This window comes from Oncorhynchus masou, chromosome 25 (assembly GCF_036934945.1).
Source record: "Oncorhynchus masou masou isolate Uvic2021 chromosome 25, UVic_Omas_1.1, whole genome shotgun sequence".
NCBI lineage: Eukaryota > Metazoa > Chordata > Actinopteri > Salmoniformes > Salmonidae > Oncorhynchus > Oncorhynchus masou.
The window spans coordinates 8,353,946-8,372,479 of record NC_088236.1 but is presented as its reverse complement, the minus strand read 5'-3'; the positions used below and the strand labels follow the sequence as shown (position 1 = coordinate 8,372,479).

Sequence of the window (18,534 nt, the reverse complement as noted above, 5' to 3'; positions counted from 1 at the left end):
CACATTGGTGCAACAACAGTGCTTTTTTCGCGAATGCGCTTGTTAAATCACCCGTTTGGCGAAGTAGGCTATGATTCAATGATAAATTAACAGGCACCACATTGATTATATGCAACGCAGGACAAGCTAGATAAACTAGTAATATCATCAACCATGTGTAGTTAACTTGTGATTATGTTAAGATTGATTGTTTTTTATAAGATACGTTTAATGCTAGCTAGCATCTTACCTTGGCTCCTTGCTGCACTCGCATAACAGGTAGTCAGCCTGCCACGCAGTCTCCTCGTGGAGAGCAATGTAATCGGCTATGATCGGTGTCCAAAAATTCCTATACCCGATTGTTATGAAAACTTGACATTGGCCATTCTCTACTACAGGCTGTGTTATCATTGTCGGTGATCAGGCCTACCGCTGTTGTGTCATGGCAAACTTAATGATGGTGTTGGAGTCGTGTCTGGCCTTGCAGTCATGAGTGAAAAGGGAGTACAGGAGGGGACTGAGCACGCACCCCTGAGGGGCCCCCATATTGAGGATCAACGTGGCAGATGTGTTGTTACCTACCCTTACCACCTGAGGGCAGCCCATCAGGAAGTCCAGAATCCAGTTGCAGAGGGAGGTGTTTAGTCCCAGCGTCCTCAGTTTAGTGATGAGTGTTGAGGGCACTATGGTGTTGAACGCTGAGCTGTAGTCAATGAATAGCGTTCTCACATAGGTGTTTCTTTTGTCCAGGTGGGAAAGGGTAGTGTTGAGTGCAATAGAGATTAGAGGTCGACCGATTATGATTTTTCAACACCGATACCGATTATTGGAGGACAAAAAAAGCCGATACTGATTAATCGGACAATTTTTTTATTTTAATTTTATTTATCTCTCTGTGTATATATATATATATATATATATATATATATATACACACACACACACATACACACACATTTTTGTAATAATGACAATTGCAACAATACTGAATGAACAATTAACACTTTTATTTTGACTTAATACATAAATGAAATCAATTTAATCTCAAATAACATGAATGATGAATGTTGAAAACAAAAACTCATTTCTATATGCAGGAAATCCTATTTTAATAATGGACATGGTAAGAATTGACTACCAAAGTGCGAGTCATAATTCCCATGACACCTTCTAGCAAAATTTGAAAAGCGGTTCCTTCATTCATTTATTCCATAGGATATTTTTTAGATTCACTTAAAATAAGGTCTGTGTTTCGTGTAGGCTTACACCACCTTGCCAATTTTATAACTGTGTAGATATACATAGGACAATGTAACTCTGATCAATATTGGCTAAATATAAGCGAAGATACATTTTTTTGTCGAGTGGATTTATGAAAATATGTTGACAAACGTTACCTTATCCTAGTGATATTTACACGGGTATCAAAACGCAGAGGTGGTTTAAGCCTGCACGAAACACAGACCTTATCTGAAGTATATCAAGACATTCTCTATGGAAGACATGAACAGTAAAATAACGAAGGAACCCCTTTCAAGTTCAGCCGCAAGTTATTACAGGAATTATAACGCGCTGACTATTTCTTTAAACCATATACCTTTAACTATTATGAGCCTGCTGCTGCCTACCACCCCTCAGTCAGACTGGTCTATCAAATATCAAATCATAGACTTATCTATAATAAACACACAGAAATACTATAATAAACACACAGAAATACGAGCCTTAGGTCAAATCCGGAAACTATCACCTCGAAAACAAAACATTTATTCCGTTCTGTATTTTATCTAACGGGTGGCATCCATGAGTCTAAATATTCCTGTTACATTGCACAACCTTCAATGTTATGTCATAATTATGTAAAATTCTGGCAAATTAGTTGGCAAAGAGCCAGACGACCCAAACTGTTGCATATATCCTGACTCTGCGTGCAAGGAACGCAAGACGTGACACAATTTCACTGGTTAATATTGCCTGTTAAACTGGATTTCTTTTAACTAAGTATGCAGGTTTAAAAATATATACTTGTGTATTGATTTTAAGAAAGGCATTGATGTTTAAGTACACATTGGAGCAACGACAGTCATTGATTGATTGTTTTTTATAAGATAAGTTTAATGTTTAACTTACCTTGGTTTACTGCATTCGCGTAACAGGCAGGCTCCTCGTGGAGTGCAATGTAATCAGTTGGTTAGAGCGTTAGACTAGATGACTAAGGTTGCAAGATTGGATCCCCCGAGCTGACAAGGTAAAAATCAAGTTGAATAAACATCTCAAGAATTATCAATGGAAACAGGATGCACCTGAGCTCGATTTCGAGTCGCATAGTAAAGGTTCTGAATACTAGTGGTTAGAGAGTTGGGCCAGTAACCGAAAGGTTTTCGCTATATAAGGTCCCAGAGTTGACAGTGCATGTCAGAGAAAAAAAACAAGCAATGAGATGGAAGGAATTGGCTGTAGAGCTCCGAGACAGGATTGTTTCGAGGCACAGATCTGAGGAAGGGCAACAAAAAATCTCTGCAGCATTATGGATCCCCATTAGTTCCTGCCAAGGTAGCAACTACTCTTCCTGGGGTTTATTATGGATCCCCATTAGTTCCTGCCAAGGCAGCAGCTACTCTTCCTGGGGTTTATTATGGATCCCCATTAGTTCCTGCCAAGGTAGCAACTACTCTTCCTGGGGTTTATTATGGATCCCCATTAGTTCCTGCCAAGGTAGCAACTACTCTTCCTGGGGTTTATTATGGATCCCCATTAGTTCCTGCCAAGGCAGTAACTACTCTTCCTGGGGTTTATTATGGATCCCCATTAGTTCCTGCCAAGGCAGCAGCTACTCTTCCTGGGGTTTATTATGGATCCCCATTAGTTCCTGCCAAGGCAGTAACTACTCTTCCTGGGGTTTATTATGGATCCCCATTAGTTCCTGCCAAGGTAGCAACTACTCTTCCTGGGGTTTATTATGGATCCCCATTAGTTCCTGCCAAGGCAGTAACTACTCTTCCTGGGGTTTATTATGGATCCCCATTAGTTCCTGCCAAGGCAGCAGCTACTCTTCCTGGGGTTTATTATGGATCCCCATTAGTTCCTGCCAAGGCAGCAACAACTCTTCCTGGGGTTTATTATGGATCCCCATTAGTTCCTGCCAAGGCAGCAGCTACTCTTCCTGCAAAATTAAGGCAGTTCTATAATTTTAAAAACATTACAACACATTCACCACAGAATTCACAACACATTAAGTGTGTGCCCTCATGCGGTAGTACAGTAGTAGCATATCTACAATACAAAAAACACATGTGTTTGTATGCATGTGTCTGTGTTTGTTGAAAATAGATATGGACAAACAAGTGTTGCGTTTCTCTTTCCGTCTTGGTGTACCCCAAAACACATCACTCCACAATGTAACCGACTGTCTTCAGCGGGTTGACCTCTGACCAGTGATGTCAACAATATTTACAGTTTATGTTTTCAATATATCACAAACTGTTTCTCTGCATATGAATTATTGATTTGGACACTTCAAAAATTGTGTTTTGACATCTGTCTATTTAGCAAAAAAGTTCTTGTCAACAGGAAGCAGCAACAGCATCATTTTCAACTCATGTTTTCTGAATATAAAATGGAAGAGCCAATAGTATTCTACTTAAATCAGGTACAAACTGCTGAATTAGTCCTGAAACACGCTGTGATTGGTGTACACCAGAAATCATCTGAAACAGGTATGTCCTGCTTACGTACAGTTTCTCCAACTCCATAACTGCTGGCATAAAAATGGTAAATTATGCACGACTATTGTATTGGCGATTCCCTAATGAACTGCCATTGGCAGTTAGGAGACAGGAGAGAGCTTTCCATAACACGTCCACAATAAATGAGCTTTCCGAACATTATTCTTTTTGAGTGAAGTTCCCATTTATTGCGCATATAAAATAGTTCCAAAACACATATTCCTGTAGAAAAAGGTGCAGAGAGATGCATTCTATCAGCTGTATCTGTGATAAGGTAACACCTATATGTTCTCTCCTCTCACCTGTGCTATCCCCCCCCCCCCAACACACACACACACACACACAGTAACACATGACCCCAACATATAGTGCCCTCTAGTGTACAAAACAAGCAATGAAATAACCCTTGATGGAGAACATTTCCACAACTCAGAAACAGGCCAAAATGGCTCCTACAACTATGTTCTATTGCTACTATCAGTTCATTAATAAATTACACCGTAGTTACTCTAGTATAGGTACATGTCATGTTACGAACAACAATGCGCTGGGCGGTACTTGGATAATAAATATTTCGTATTTGAGAATCTTCAAATATCCACCCTTTGCCTTGATGGTAGCTTTGCTCACTCTTGGCATTCTCTTAACCTTGGATTATTTCTCTTAACCTTGGATTATTTCTCTTAACCTTGGATAATCTGACAGAGATATGAGGATTACAAGTATGCTTTAACGTTGTGGTGATTATACTGTAGGTCGTTCCGTAATGCCTTTACACTTACCGTTCCTACCCTAGTGATGGCAGCGTTCCTTCAGACTTACCGTTCCTACCCTAGTGATGACAGCATTCCTTCAGACTTACCGTTCCTACCGTAGTGATGACAGCGTTCCTTCAGACTTACCGTTCCTACCCTAGTGATGACAGCGTTCCTTCAGACTTACCGTTAGTACCCTAGTGATGACAGCGTTCCTTCAGACTTACCGTTAGTGCCCTAGTGATGACAGCGTTCCTTCAGACTTACCGTTCCTACCCTAGTGATGACAGCGTTCCTTCAGACTTACCGTTCCTACCCTAGTGATGACAGCGTTCCTTCAGACTTACCGTTCCTACGCTAGTGATGACAGCATTCCTTCAGACTTACCGTTCCTACCGTAGTGATGACAGCGTTCCTTCAGACTTACCGTTCCTACCCTAGTGATGGCAGCGTTCCTTCAGACTTACCGTTCCTACCCTAGTGATGACAGCGTTCCTTCAGACTTACCGTTAGTACCCTAGTGATGACAGCGTTCCTTCAGACTTACCGTTCCTACCCTAGTGATGACAGCATTCCTTCAGACTTACCGTTCCTACCCTAGTGATGACAGCGTTCCTTCAGACTTACCGTTCCTACCCTAGTGATGACAGCGTTCCTTCTCCACTATATACTCATGACCAGTCTGGAACAACTCCAGCATCTTGGGAATGTCGACTCTAACCGACCCTGAAACAGCCAGAGAGAAACATGGTTAGGTCATGAGTTTTCCTAACCAAGGTTTGAAACTAACTTTTTCCACTGGTGGCACTGCTACTACTAATTTATTCAGTTTGGTTGCACACATGTTTATCTGACCCAGGTCCCATATTGTACCTGTACTCCATCCAGAACCAGACTAATAAATAAACCAGCCCTCTTTTAAATTAGCATGCCCTTGCAGAGTTTGACAGTCAGGTAAATTTGCCAGTGGCACACAACTGAACTACTGGCCTATAATATATTTATTTATTTTATTTCACCTTTATTTAACCAGGTAGGCAAGTTGAGAACAAGTTCTCATTTACAACTGCGACCTGGCCAAGATAAAGCAAAGCAGTTCGACACATACAACAACACAGAGTTACACATGGAGTAAAACAAACACACAGTCAATAATACAGTATAAACAAGTCTATATACGATGTGAGCAAATGAGGTGAGATAAGGGAGGTAAAGGCAAAAAAAGGCCATGGTGGCAAAGTAAATACAATATAGCAAGTAAAACACTGGAATGGTAGATTTGCAATGGAAGAATGTGCAAAGTAGAAATAAAAATAATGGTGAAATAATAATAAATAAATAATGAATACTGGCCTGGGAAAGCGGATGATATGTGCATGATTTAAAATGTTACCTGTAATTTGCAGGCTAAGTATGTAGCCTATAATAACCTAGCCTCCATACACAAATAAGGACATTTTTACATTGATTGTTTTGGAGGGAGAAAATAAGACCTTTGTGCATTCTGAAAAGGGTGTTATTGTTTTGGTCACTCTATAAAATCAGTTCTCTTTTGGCAAATTTCATTTTCCCGGTTTTACTTGTTCCCGGTTTCAGAGTTTCCCAAATTCACTCTCAAAAACCACACTTGATGCTTCAAGCTTAAAAATCAAATCACAAGACCACTTTGGAGGTCTGGGAACAATTCTTTGGCAGGTGTAGTTGCCCTTCCATTCGTTGCTGCACAGCTATTTTCAAGTCTCTCCAGAGATGTTAGATCGGGCTCGAGCTGGGCTCCTCAAGGACATTCAGAGACTTGACCATTCTACCATGTACGCCTGATTGGTAGAGTGCTGCAGAGAAGGTTGTCCTTCTGGAAGGTTCTACCATCTCCACAGAGGAACTCTAGAGCTCTGTCAGAGTGACCATCAGGTTCTTGGTCATCTCCCTGACCAAGGCCCTTCTCCCCAGATTGCTCAGTTTGGCCGGGCGGCCAGCTCTAGGAAGAATCTTGGTGGTTCCAAACTTCTTCCATTTATGAATGATGGAGGCCACTGTGTTCTTGGGGACCTTCAATGCTGCAGAAATGTTTTGGTTCCCTTCCCCAGATCTCTGCCTCGACACAATCCTGTCTTAGAGCTCTACCGACAATTCCTTCGACCTCATGGCTTGGTTTTTGCTCTGACATGCACTGTCAACTGTGGAACCTCTTATAGACAGGTGTGTGCCTTTCCAAATTATGTCCAATCAATTTAATTTACCACAGGTGGACTCCAAGTTGTAGAAACGATCAATGGAAACAGGATATACCGTAGCTCAATTTCCAGTCTCAGAGCAAAAGGTCTGAATACTTTTGTAAATAAGTTTATTTTTTGCTTGAAAAAAAAATTATGTTTTTTATTTGTCCTTATGGGGTGTTGTGATGTCATTATGGGGTGTTGTGATGTCATTATGGGGTATTGTGTGGAGATTGATGGGGGAAAAATGTATTTGATCAATTTTAGAATAAGGCTGTAACACAACAAAATGTAGAAAAAGTCAAGGGGTCCGAATACTTTCCGAATGCCCTGTATGTACTGTATTCAATGTATTATGTCTGAAATGAAAGTAAAGTCTTGACAGACTAAAGAAACTGTTCAACGCAGTTTTCCTTCCCACAGCTGGACATGCCCAGACAGCAGCTCATAGCCAACATACAGACTGTTGTTGAGGATGTCTGTTACCACCAGCCCGCTAGCTTAGCTACGTACCATGATGATCAATTCATTTTATTCGACAAATACCAGGTTTTTGAAGTAAATTACAATTGAGACATGGATTGTGTATGTGTGCCATTCAGAGAATTGGCAAGACAAAACAAAGAAGTGCCTTTGAACGGGGGATGGTCGAAGGTGCCAGGCACACCGGTTTGTGACAAGAACCTCAACGCTGCTGGGTCTTTAACGTTCAACACTTCCTGTGTGTATCAAGAACGGTCCACCACCCAAAGGACATCCAGTCAACTTGACACAACCGTGTGAAACATTGGAGTCAACATGGGCCAGCGTCCATGTGGAACGCTTTCGACACCTTGTAGAATCCATGCCCCGACAAAATTTAGGCTGTTCTGAGGGCAAAAGGGAGGTGCAACTCAATATTGGGAAGGTATTCTTAATGTTTTGTACACTCGGTGTATATGAAATGTATGTCACATTGGGCTTTAGAGGGTTAACACACATATAGAAGAGCCTCCGTCATGTGACTACAACAATACATACCTGGATACCCTCCTTGACAACATGACCGTTCCAAGGCTCTCTGGGACTTATTTGGCAGTGAGACTTCAAGGCAGTGCTACATGCTATCATACGCGCCGTGATTTCTCATTCTAGTTATTGAACTACATATCCCACTCCATGATTCCTCATTATTTAACTACATATCCCACTCCATGATTCCTCATTCTAGTTATTGAACTACACATCCTACTCTATGATTCCTCATTATTGAACTACATATCCCACTCCATGATTCCTCATTCCTCATTATTGAACTACATATCCCACTCCATGATTCCTCATTCCTCATTATTGAACTACATATCCCACTCCATGATTCCTCATTATTGAACTACCATATCCCACTCCATGATTCCTCATTATAGCTATTGAACTACATATCCCACTCCATGATTCCTCATTATTGCACTACATATCCCACTCCATGATTCCTCATTATAGCTATTGAACTACATATCCCACTCCATGATTCCTCATTATAGCTATTGAACTACACATCCCATGGACTTTAATACCAAGCCTTTCAATGCAATATTGTGTGCTAGATAGGTGTGTAAGTTTTGCCTACAAACAAAGCAAACCAATAGGGATTTGTTTGTATTATCGGAACAATGTTTCCTGACTGAGGTGCTGTATGTCAGAATGACGACACCTAGATAAGAGTTGAAGGGACTGGGCTGGGTGACGGAGGATGGCAATTAGTCTCCTGCTCAGACTGACGTTCTTTACACACCGGTAGTCGTTTGAAGACTCTTAGTAACACACACACACACACACACGCTCAGACACACACACTCAGACACACACACACACACACTCAGACACACACACACACACTCAGACACACACACACACACACTCAGACACTCAGACACACACACACACTCAGACACACACACACACACACTCAGACACACACACACACACTCAGACACACACACACACACACACACACTAGATATATCCAACCCACCTGGGGGAAATGGTGTGTGTTCTCTTTAAGTCTATGCCAAGGGATAACTATAGTAAAGGATCTATAGTACAAGGCCAGAACTCATACTCGTGCATTCGGAAAGTATTCAGACCCCTTGAAATTTGAGCTCAGGTGCATCCTGTTTCCATTGATCATCCTTGAGATGTTTCTCCAACTTGATTTACCTGTGGTAAATGAAATTGATTGGACATGATTTGGAAAGGCACACGCCTGTCTATATAAGGTCCCACAGTTGCCAGTGCCTTTCAGAGCAAAAACCAAGCCAGAGGTTTGCATCTCTCAGGCAGGCAGGGAGAAAGCGAGTCGGGGAGAGAGGCAGGCAGGGGGAGAGAGAGAGGCAGGCATGGGGAGAGAGAGGCAGGCAGGGGGAGCGAGAGAGGCAGGCAGGGGAGAGTAAGAGAGAGAGAGAGGCAGGCAGGGGGAGCGAGAGAGGCAGGCAGGGGGAGCGAGAGAGGCAGGCAGGCAGGGAGAGAGAGAGAGGCAGGCAGGGAGAGAGAGAGGCAGGCAGGGGGAGGGAGAGAGAGGCAGGCAGCAAGAGAGGCAGGCAGGGAGAGAGAGAGAGAGATTTTATGTGTTAATGTGTATAATGTATTCAATAAAGTATGAAGATATTCTGGATTTACTGACTCGTCTTGTGAACATTGCATATTTAGAATTGACTATTAAGTCGCTCTGAATAAGCCGCCTGGTGAATCCGACTGACCATGTTCAGAGAAATGGAGTGTGATCTCACGAGAAAAGGATGGTCGACCGAAGATACTGGTTAAAACTAGAATGTACGTGTAGCTGCTATTTAATACAATATTGAGTAGGCCAGAGTAAAATCTAACCGTCCACTGGACTATTCCACTCTACAACACCAGATGGCAGTAACAACATGTACAACAATTGTTATTCTATTCCCAAGAGTTACAGGTTCAATTAAAACCTCCACTGTCTATCTGGATGTTATCACTTAGACGTTGTGTATATTCTGTACAGCTGGGCCAAATACTTGTCAATATGTTCTGTAGTTGGAGGCCTCAACCTTTTTAATACTGTAAATTATGGAGTCACATTTCACCATTGGGAATAAACATGCAAACAAACAGGGGGATAAATAATCAGGTGCCAACAACAGGGGATTCACTATGACCACATTATAAACAAAATATAAAATATAGCTTTTTGGGGTGATTATATTTGGATGGTAGGTTACCCCAATCTAAATTGCTACCTTGTTTATTTATTTTGTAAATGTCCATTGCACATAGCCAACTCTACTTGGCGGGAAAGCTAAGGAATTCACTCATGCGTAGGACAGCAGTGGCAACTGTTGTTTTCTAAAGGCCAGGAGTCTGTCTGATGGCTCTTGTCAGCCGAGGATAAAAGCATTTGCCATTGACTGAAGATCAGGGTGCTCCTGTATGACCTAGAGGAATGTCAGCTCTTAGAACGTGCTTACTGAATGGATTGTTTATTTCATTGTCCGTTCTTCCAAACTTCAGTATGTTTATAGGCCAGCAATAATGGATTGTTTTATAACACTATAATATGCCATTGCTACAACAAACAGAACCCATAACAACCTGGTAGCATATTGGGTATATTGAGCCTGTTCAAACAGAACCCATTACAACCTGGTAGCATATTGGGCCTGTTGAGCCTGTTCAAACAGAACCCATTACAACCTGGTAGCATATTGGGCCTGTTGAGCCTGTTCAAACAGAACCCATTACAACCTGGTAGCATATTGGGCCTGTTGAGCCTGTTCAAACAGAACCCATTACAACCTGGTAGCATATTGGACCTGTTGAGCCTGTTCAAACAGAACCCATTACAACCTGGTAGCATATTGGCCCCAGAATGCATAACAACCTGGTAGCATATTGTTGGGACCGTTCAAACAGAACCCATAACAACCTGGTAGCATATTGGGCCTGTTGAGCCTGTTCAAACAGAACCCATTACAACCTGGTAGCATATTGGAATATTGAGCCTGTTCAAACAGAATCCATTACAACCTGGTAGCATATTGGAATATTGAGCCTGTTCAAACAGAATCCATTACAACCTGGTAGCATATTGGAATATTGAGCCTGTTCAAACAGAACCCATAACAACCTGGTAGCATATTGGCCACAGAACGCATAACAACCTGGTAGCATATTGGCCACAGAACGCATAACAACCTGGTAGCATATTGGCCACAGATCGCATAACAACCTGGTAGCATATTGGGCCTGTTCAAGCATGATTAGAGGAATGAGAAAGATGTAAAATAGCTGTTGTTGCATAGCAAAGCACTATATTTTATTAATTTAGAGCAGACCGCACATCATACGTTTCTATCCCTAGACCTCATTCAATCGTCGGGGTGGTGTGCTGGGGGACGTCCTACGGGTCGGAGTGTGCTTGGAGAGAGAGGGAGAAGAAACGCTGCATAGCAGGGCACTTTATAGCGTCGTCTCAGTTCTTGCACAGCGCGACCATTGCAAGTGAGCGAGCGGATTTTAGTCTATAATTATACAGGCTGGAAACGGATTTTCATACGTCGTCATGCTGTACAGCTTTTAAATCTACGGTCGATGACACCTGCGTTTTTGTCTTGAAGTTTCGCCGATCGCGAACAGTTGGGACTGCATTCCTTCGCTCTGGAGTCCAGACCTGCAGCGTTTTTCAGAGTTAGTGAGAGAGCTAGAGAGAGAGGGGGTCCCCGTTCCTACCTGCTGTCTTTGCGTGTAACTTCTGAACTATTCTCCAGCCCAGTCAAACATTCTTCTGGTTGGCTTTGCCCAGTGTTGTCGTTTATCTGAAACATCGGAAAATCAATAATGATATCTGAGAATCGATTAGTTTTGAACTAGAAAGATTCTGCATTTAAGTTCTGCCCCATTGGATTGAATGCCTTGTATGCGGTGACTATGGCTTTACAATGGATCCTCGTAGCCGCTTTGGCTGGAATTCTTCTCACCGCCACTTCAGAAATACATGGTGGGTATTTTAGTCTCTTATTCAACCACGTGAATTAACTTTTTATTTATCGATTATGGAAAGAACATCTGTAAAAAAAAAAACTTAAAAAAAACGGTTAGGCTTGGATATTATTCATATATATTAATATATGGCAAAAGGTTGCGTTGCAAACAAAGGCAGTATATTTGACCGTTCTTAGGTTATAAATATATATTTTCTGGTTATTAAGGGAAATTTAGTTCTGACATTCTAAAACAGAAATACAGCTCAAGACACTATGACTTTTAAGAATATGCCGTATGCACATCTTTGGATACACATGTTATAACAGGGGAATACACCACTCTATAAACCAGTTGGCTCCTTTCCTCGCTTTCTCTGTGTGGAAAGAAATGTCCCATTTGTCTGATTTATTATTCATGTCCAGACAGAATATAATCCCAACCAGCCAGGTAAATCTGTCATCTGTAATCTGCCTCTAACTGAGATTGAATTGATCAAATGCCTCACAGTCATTCACACACACACATGTACTTGTTTGACTGTAACCTAAATATAGTTAAAACCCTAGGCTAAGGTTTTACCTCATCACAATCAACTCCAATGGGATGGAAACAGACATATTCTATCGCGGTTCAGTCAAATAAATATAAATATACACATATTTAGCAGATGTTATTGCGGGGTGTAGCGAAATACTTGTGTTTCTAGCTCCAACAGTGCAGTACTATCTAATAATTCACAACAATAAACACAATACACACAAACCTAAAAGTAAAATAATGCAATTAAGGAATATATAAATATTAGAATGCGGTATGTAATAACACAAAAAAATGTCCTACGGGCTAATAATGTAAGAAATAACACATTTTTTTTTTTTTTTTTAAATACTGCAAAGTTGTTTATGAGCTAGAAGTCGCTCTGGATAAGAGCGTCTGCTAAATGACTTAAATGTAAATGTAAATGAAGCAGAGCTACCCTATCTGTCTGTACCATCTTGCCATATGTGTCTCTGCAGGAGTGTAAGGCAAAGTTTAGATGTGGATCTGGTGCTCTCTCCCATAGGGCAACTGCTGGACATTCATTCACTGAAGGACATGAGAAAAGCCTGTGGGTAGAACACTTTACTGACTGCCTGCAGGTATTACCTGTTATAAGCCTGTATAAGGCTTTATGATGTCTTATAATACAATAATAACTAAAAAGATCGACTGAGATCATGCTCAGCTTTTAAAGTACATAAACCATACAGGCCAAGAGGAAATATAATCATTATTAAAATTTAGTTTGAAAAAATATATATGTTTTTTCATTTACAAAATAGCCTCCAACACTCTACTCAGCAAATGTGATGCAGTCTATCACAGTGCCATCCGTTTTATCAAAGCCCCATATACCACCCACCACTGCTACCTGGATGCTCTCGTTTGCTGGCCCTTGCTTCATATTCGTCGCCAAACCCACTGGCTCCAGGTCATCTATAAGTCTTTGCTAGGTATAGCCCCGCCTTATCTCAGCTCACTGGTCACCATAGCAACACCCACCCGTAGCACTCACTCCAGCAGGTATATCTCACTGGTCACCCCCAAATCCAATTCCTCCTTTGGCCGCCTTTCCTTCCAGTTCTCTGCTGCCAATGACTGGAACGAACTGCAAAAATCCCTGAAGCTGGAGACTCATATCTTCCTCACTAACTTTAAGCACCAGCTGTCAGAGCAGCTCACAGATCATTGCACCTGTACATAGCCCATCTGTAAATAGCCCATCCAACTACCTTGTCTCCATACTCTTATTTTTATCTTTACTTTTTTTGTATATATTTTTTAAAATGTTGATCCTTTTAATCCTTTGCAACCCAGTATCTCTACTTGCACACTCATCTTCACTCCAGTGTTTAATTGCTATATTGTAATTACTTTGCCACCATGGCCTATGTATTGCCTTACCTCCCTTATCCTACCTCATTTACACTCACTGTATATAGGTTTTTCTACTGTATTATTGACTGTATGTTTTGTTTATTCCATGTGTAACTCTGTTGTTGTTTGTGTCGCACTGCTTTGCTTTATCTTGGCCAGGTCGCAGTGGTCTCAGGGGACAGTGGGCTCAGGGGACAGTGGGCTCAGGGGACAGTTGTCTCAGGGGGACAGTGGTCTCAGGGGATAGTGGTCTCAGAGGACAGTGGTCTCAGAGGACAGTGGTCTCAGGGGACAGTGGTCTCAGGGGACAGTGGTCTTAGGGGGACAGTGGTCTCAGAGGACAGTGGTCTCAGGGGACAGTGGGCTCAGGGGACAGTTGTCTCAGGGGGACAGTGGTCTTAGGGGGACAGTGGTCTCAGAGGACAGTGGTCTCAGGGGACAGTGGTCTCAGGGGACAGTGGTCTCAGGGGGACAGTGGTCTCAGGGGACAGTGGTCTCAGAGGACAGTGGTCTCAGGGGACAGTGGTCTCAGGGGACAGTGGTCTCAGGGGAACAGTGGTCTCAGGGGACAGTGGTCTCAGGGGACAGTGGGCTCAGGGAGACAGTGGTCTCAGGGGACAGTGGGCTCAGGGGGACAGTTGTCTCAGGGGGACAGTTGTCTCAGGGGGACAGTGGTCTCAGGGGGACAGTGGTCTCAGGGGATAGTGGTCTCAGGGGACAGTGGTCTCAGGGGACAGTGGTCTCAGGGGGACAGTTGTCTCAGGGGGACAGTGGTCTCAGGGGACAGTGGTCTCAGATGGCGCTGAGGTAGACAAAGTAGTCTAAAACATCTGCTGGACCTGAAGCCTTGCACTACCTAGGTTTTTAGCTCAGTTGGCTAACTATCTTGTGGCACCCAGTCCTGGGTTGGGCACCTGGTCGGTCACATCACATGTACAGCAGACTACACCACAGTTGTTCACATCCATTTCACTTCTGATGTGGTGTCTTTTTTGGGGTGTGTGAAGTCTGTTCAACTCTCAGGGTGACCCCCCCCCCCAAGATGTATTGAAACGTCCCCGCCTGTCCTCCTGGCTCTATCGCTCTCTCACTGCCAGTTCATTTGTTCTATGTTTAGTCTTCCAATTGAGCAAAGGAGAATAATGGCCACTCCGTTGTTTAAATGTTCATCGTCTTTATGTAATGGGGCGGCAGGGTAGCCTAGTGGTTAGAGTGTTGGACTAGTAACCAAAAGGTTGCAAGTTCAAACCCCCAAGCCGACAAGATACAAATCTGTCGTTCTTCCCCTGAACAGGCAGTTAACCCACTGTTCCTAGGCCATCATTGAAAATAAGAATTTGTTCTTAATTGACTTGCCTGGTTAAATAAAGGTAAAATAAAAAAATAATGGCTACAGGCTACTGTGCAAGTCAAGAGTGAGACCATGTACTGGTTCAGATGGACACATGTCTCACACACACATAAAAATGTTGAGATGATTTTTTTTTTACCTGCTCTTACGTAGGTCGTGGTGTAATATTTATGTAGGTATAAGGCATTTAAGTGCATTCTTCAAAAAACATTGTATTGTACATTGAAATACCTTTTGAACTTGCTCTTAACGCTGTTGTGTTCTCCCCTCTTCCTCCTCCTCCTCCTTCTCCTCGTCCTCTTCACCCATAGGAGCATGTCTCTATCAGGGATCTCTGTTCGCGGTAAGTGCACCTTTCATCGTTCCTTCCTACCTTCTTCTTCCCGCTGTCACATTTATTTACACAACTACTGCACACTGAGCGGACAAAACATTAGGAACACCTGCTCTTTCCATGACACAGACTGACCAGGTGAATCCAGGTGAAAGCTATGATCCCTTATTGATGTCTCTTGTTAAATCCACTTCAATCAGTGTAGATGAAGGGGAGGAGACGGGTTAAAGAAGGATTTTTAAGCCTTGAAACAATTGAGCAAGACAAAACAAACAAATGCCTTTGAACGGGGTATGGTAGTAGGTGCCAGGTGCATCTGTTTGTGTCAAGAACTGCAACGCTGCTGGGTTTTTCACCCTCAACAGTTTCCTGTGTGTATCAAGAATGCTCCACCACCCCAAAAGAACATCCAGCCAACTTGACACAACCGTGGGAAGCAATTGGAGTCAACATGGTCCAGTAACCCTGTGGAATGCTTTTCGACATCTTTTAGAGTCCATGCCCTGACGAAGGGCAAAAAGAGGGGGGGGGGGTGCAACTCAGTATTAAGGTGTTCCTAATGTTTTGTAACTGACGTAGGAACACATGATGAATGTGGTGATTCTGAAGCAGGGTTACAGTGGAGGTGACCCAGATCTTCACCCTATCACTGGGGGTTGTTTCACTGATGTGTTTTCTGAGTGTATGTCCCAAATGGCACCCTATTCCCTTTGTAGTGCACTTCTTTTGACCAGGGGCCCATAGGGAATAGGGCTCTGGTCAACAGTAGTGTTCTATATAGGGAATAGGGCTCTGGTCTAAAGTAGTGCACTATATAGGGAATAGGGCTCTGGTCTAAATTAGTGCACTATATAGGGAATAGGGCTCTGGTCAACAGTAGTGCACTATATAGGGAATAGGGCTCTGGTCTAAAGTAGTGCACTATATAGGGAATAGGGCTCTGGTCTAAAGTAGTGCACTATATAGGGAATAGGGCTCTGGTCAACAGTAGTGTTCTATATAGGGAATAGGGCTCTGGTCTAAAGTAGTGCACTATATAGGGAATAGGGCTCTGGTCTAAATTAGTGCACTATATAGGGAATAGGGCTCTGGTCAACAGTAGTGCACTATATAGGGAATAGGGCTCTGGTCTAAAGTAGTGCACTATATAGGGAATAGGGCTCTGGTCTAAAGTAGTGCACTATATAGGGAATAGGGCTCTGGTCAACAGTAGTGTTCTATATAGGGAATAGGGATCTGGTCTAAAGTAGTGCACTATATAGGGAATAGGGCTCTGGTCAACAGTTGTGCACTATATAGGGAATAGGGTACTGGTCCATAGTAGTGCACTATATAGGGAATAGGGCTCTGGTCTATAGTAGTGCACTATATAGGGAATAGGGCTCTGGTCTAAAGTAGTGCACTATATAGGGAAAAGGGCTCTGGTCAACAGTAGTGCACTATATAGGGAATAGGGCTCTGGTCAACAGTAGTGTACTATATAGGGACTAGGGCTCTGGTCAATAGTAGTGCACTATATAGGGAATAGGGCTCTGGTCAACAGTAGTGCACTATATAGGGAATAGGGCTCTGGTCAACAGTAGTGTACTATAAAGGCAATAGGGCTCTGGTCAATAGTAGTGCACTATATAGGGAATAGGGCTCTGGTCAACAGTTGTGCACTATATAGGGAATAGGGCTCTGATCAACAGTTGTGCACTATATAGGGAATAGGGCTCTGGTCAACAGTTGTGCACTATATAGGGAATAGGGCTCTGGTCAACAGTTGTGCACTATATAGGGAATAGGGTACTGGTCTATAGTAGTGCACTATATAGGGAATAGGGCTCTGGTCTAAAGTAGTGCACTATATAGGGAATAGGGCTCTGGTCAACAGTAGTGCACTATATAGGGAATAGGGCTCTGGTCAACAGTAGAGTACTATAAAGGGAATAGGGCTCTGGTCAATAGTAGTGCACTATATAGGGAATAGGGCTCTGGTCAACAGTTGTGCACTATATAGGGAATAGGGCTCTGGTCAACAGTTGTGCACTATATAGGGAATAGGGCTCTGGTCAACAGTTGTGCACTATATAGGGAATAGGGCTCTGGTCAACAGTTGTGCACTATATAGGGAATAGGGCTCTGGTCAACAGTTGTGCACTATATAGGGAATAGGGCTCTGGTCAACAGTTGTGCACTATATAGGGAATAGGGCTCTGGTCTAAAGTAGTGCACTATATAGGGAATAGGGCTCTGGTCTAAAGTAGTGTACTATACAGGGAATAGGGCTCTGGTCTAAAGTAGTGCACTATATAGGGAATAGGGCTCTGGTTTAAAGTAGTGCACCATATAGGGAATAGGGCTCTGGTCTAAAGTAGTGCACTATATAGGGAATAGGGCTCTGGTCTAAAGTAGTGCACTATATAGGGAATAGGGCTCTGGTCTAAAGTAGTGCACTATATAGGGAATAGGGCTCTGGTCTAAAGTAGTGCACTATATAGGGAATAGGGCTCTGGTCTAAAGTAGTGTACTATACAGGGAATAGGGCTCTGGTCTAAAGTAGTGCACTATATAGGGAATAGGGCTCTGGTTTAAAGTAGTGCACCATATAGGGAATAGGGCTCTGGTCTATAGTAGTGCACTATATAGGGAATAGGGTGCTATTTGAAGATGCATTCGGAAATGTAGCTGAGTAGACGCTCCTCATCACCAAGTCATTGCTGATATGACCACTCGATCCTGTTTGGCTGCGTCTCTATGGCACCCTCTACCCTACGTAATACACTCATAGGGACTCTGGCCAATGGTAGTGCACTGCATAGAGAATATGGTGCCATTTGGGACACAGGAGACTAGATCCCGTCGTCTTGGTAATGGTTGCTTGCCTCCGACTCCTACTTATGGAGAAAGCTGAACGGATGTCTGCGAGGACTGTAGGAGAAGGTCGTGCATTTCTAAAGTTGAGAGAGAAAGAGAGTCTGGTATTATTTTTTGACGTTAGAACTCTGCAATATAGAGGCCTACAAACTAAGAGCCATGCTTTTCATTTTGTTCAATATCTCATCTAGAGATGGTTTGTATTGATTGGTTGCTCTTGCCTCTCTTTCAGTCTGTATGTGCTTTGTCATTATTGCTATTTATGTTGAATGTATTTGCTATAAACTCATTCAACTTTTTTTTGTTGTTGACCAAAACATCATTCATGTTCATAAATAGACCAATGCTGGTCTGGGTCTTTCCAAGGCTGGTCTGGGTCTGTCCAGGGCTGGTCTGGGTCTTT

General features: G+C 42.7%; 1 protein-coding gene across 1 annotated transcript in view; it reads left to right on the top strand.

The window, feature by feature from the left end:
- Window positions 1-11,163: 11,163 nt before the first annotated feature.
- The window catches only part of LOC135513727 (extracellular matrix organizing protein FRAS1-like), a 400,333-nt gene continuing 392,962 nt past the window's right edge, over window positions 11,164-18,534 (top strand). Inside the window, exons 1-2 of the mRNA XM_064936617.1 lie at window positions 11,164-11,683; window positions 15,250-15,281. Of these exons, the coding sequence (XP_064792689.1) occupies window positions 11,614-11,683; window positions 15,250-15,281 (102 nt within the window). The 5' untranslated portion in view covers window positions 11,164-11,613. The remainder of the gene's footprint in view (window positions 11,684-15,249; window positions 15,282-18,534) is intronic.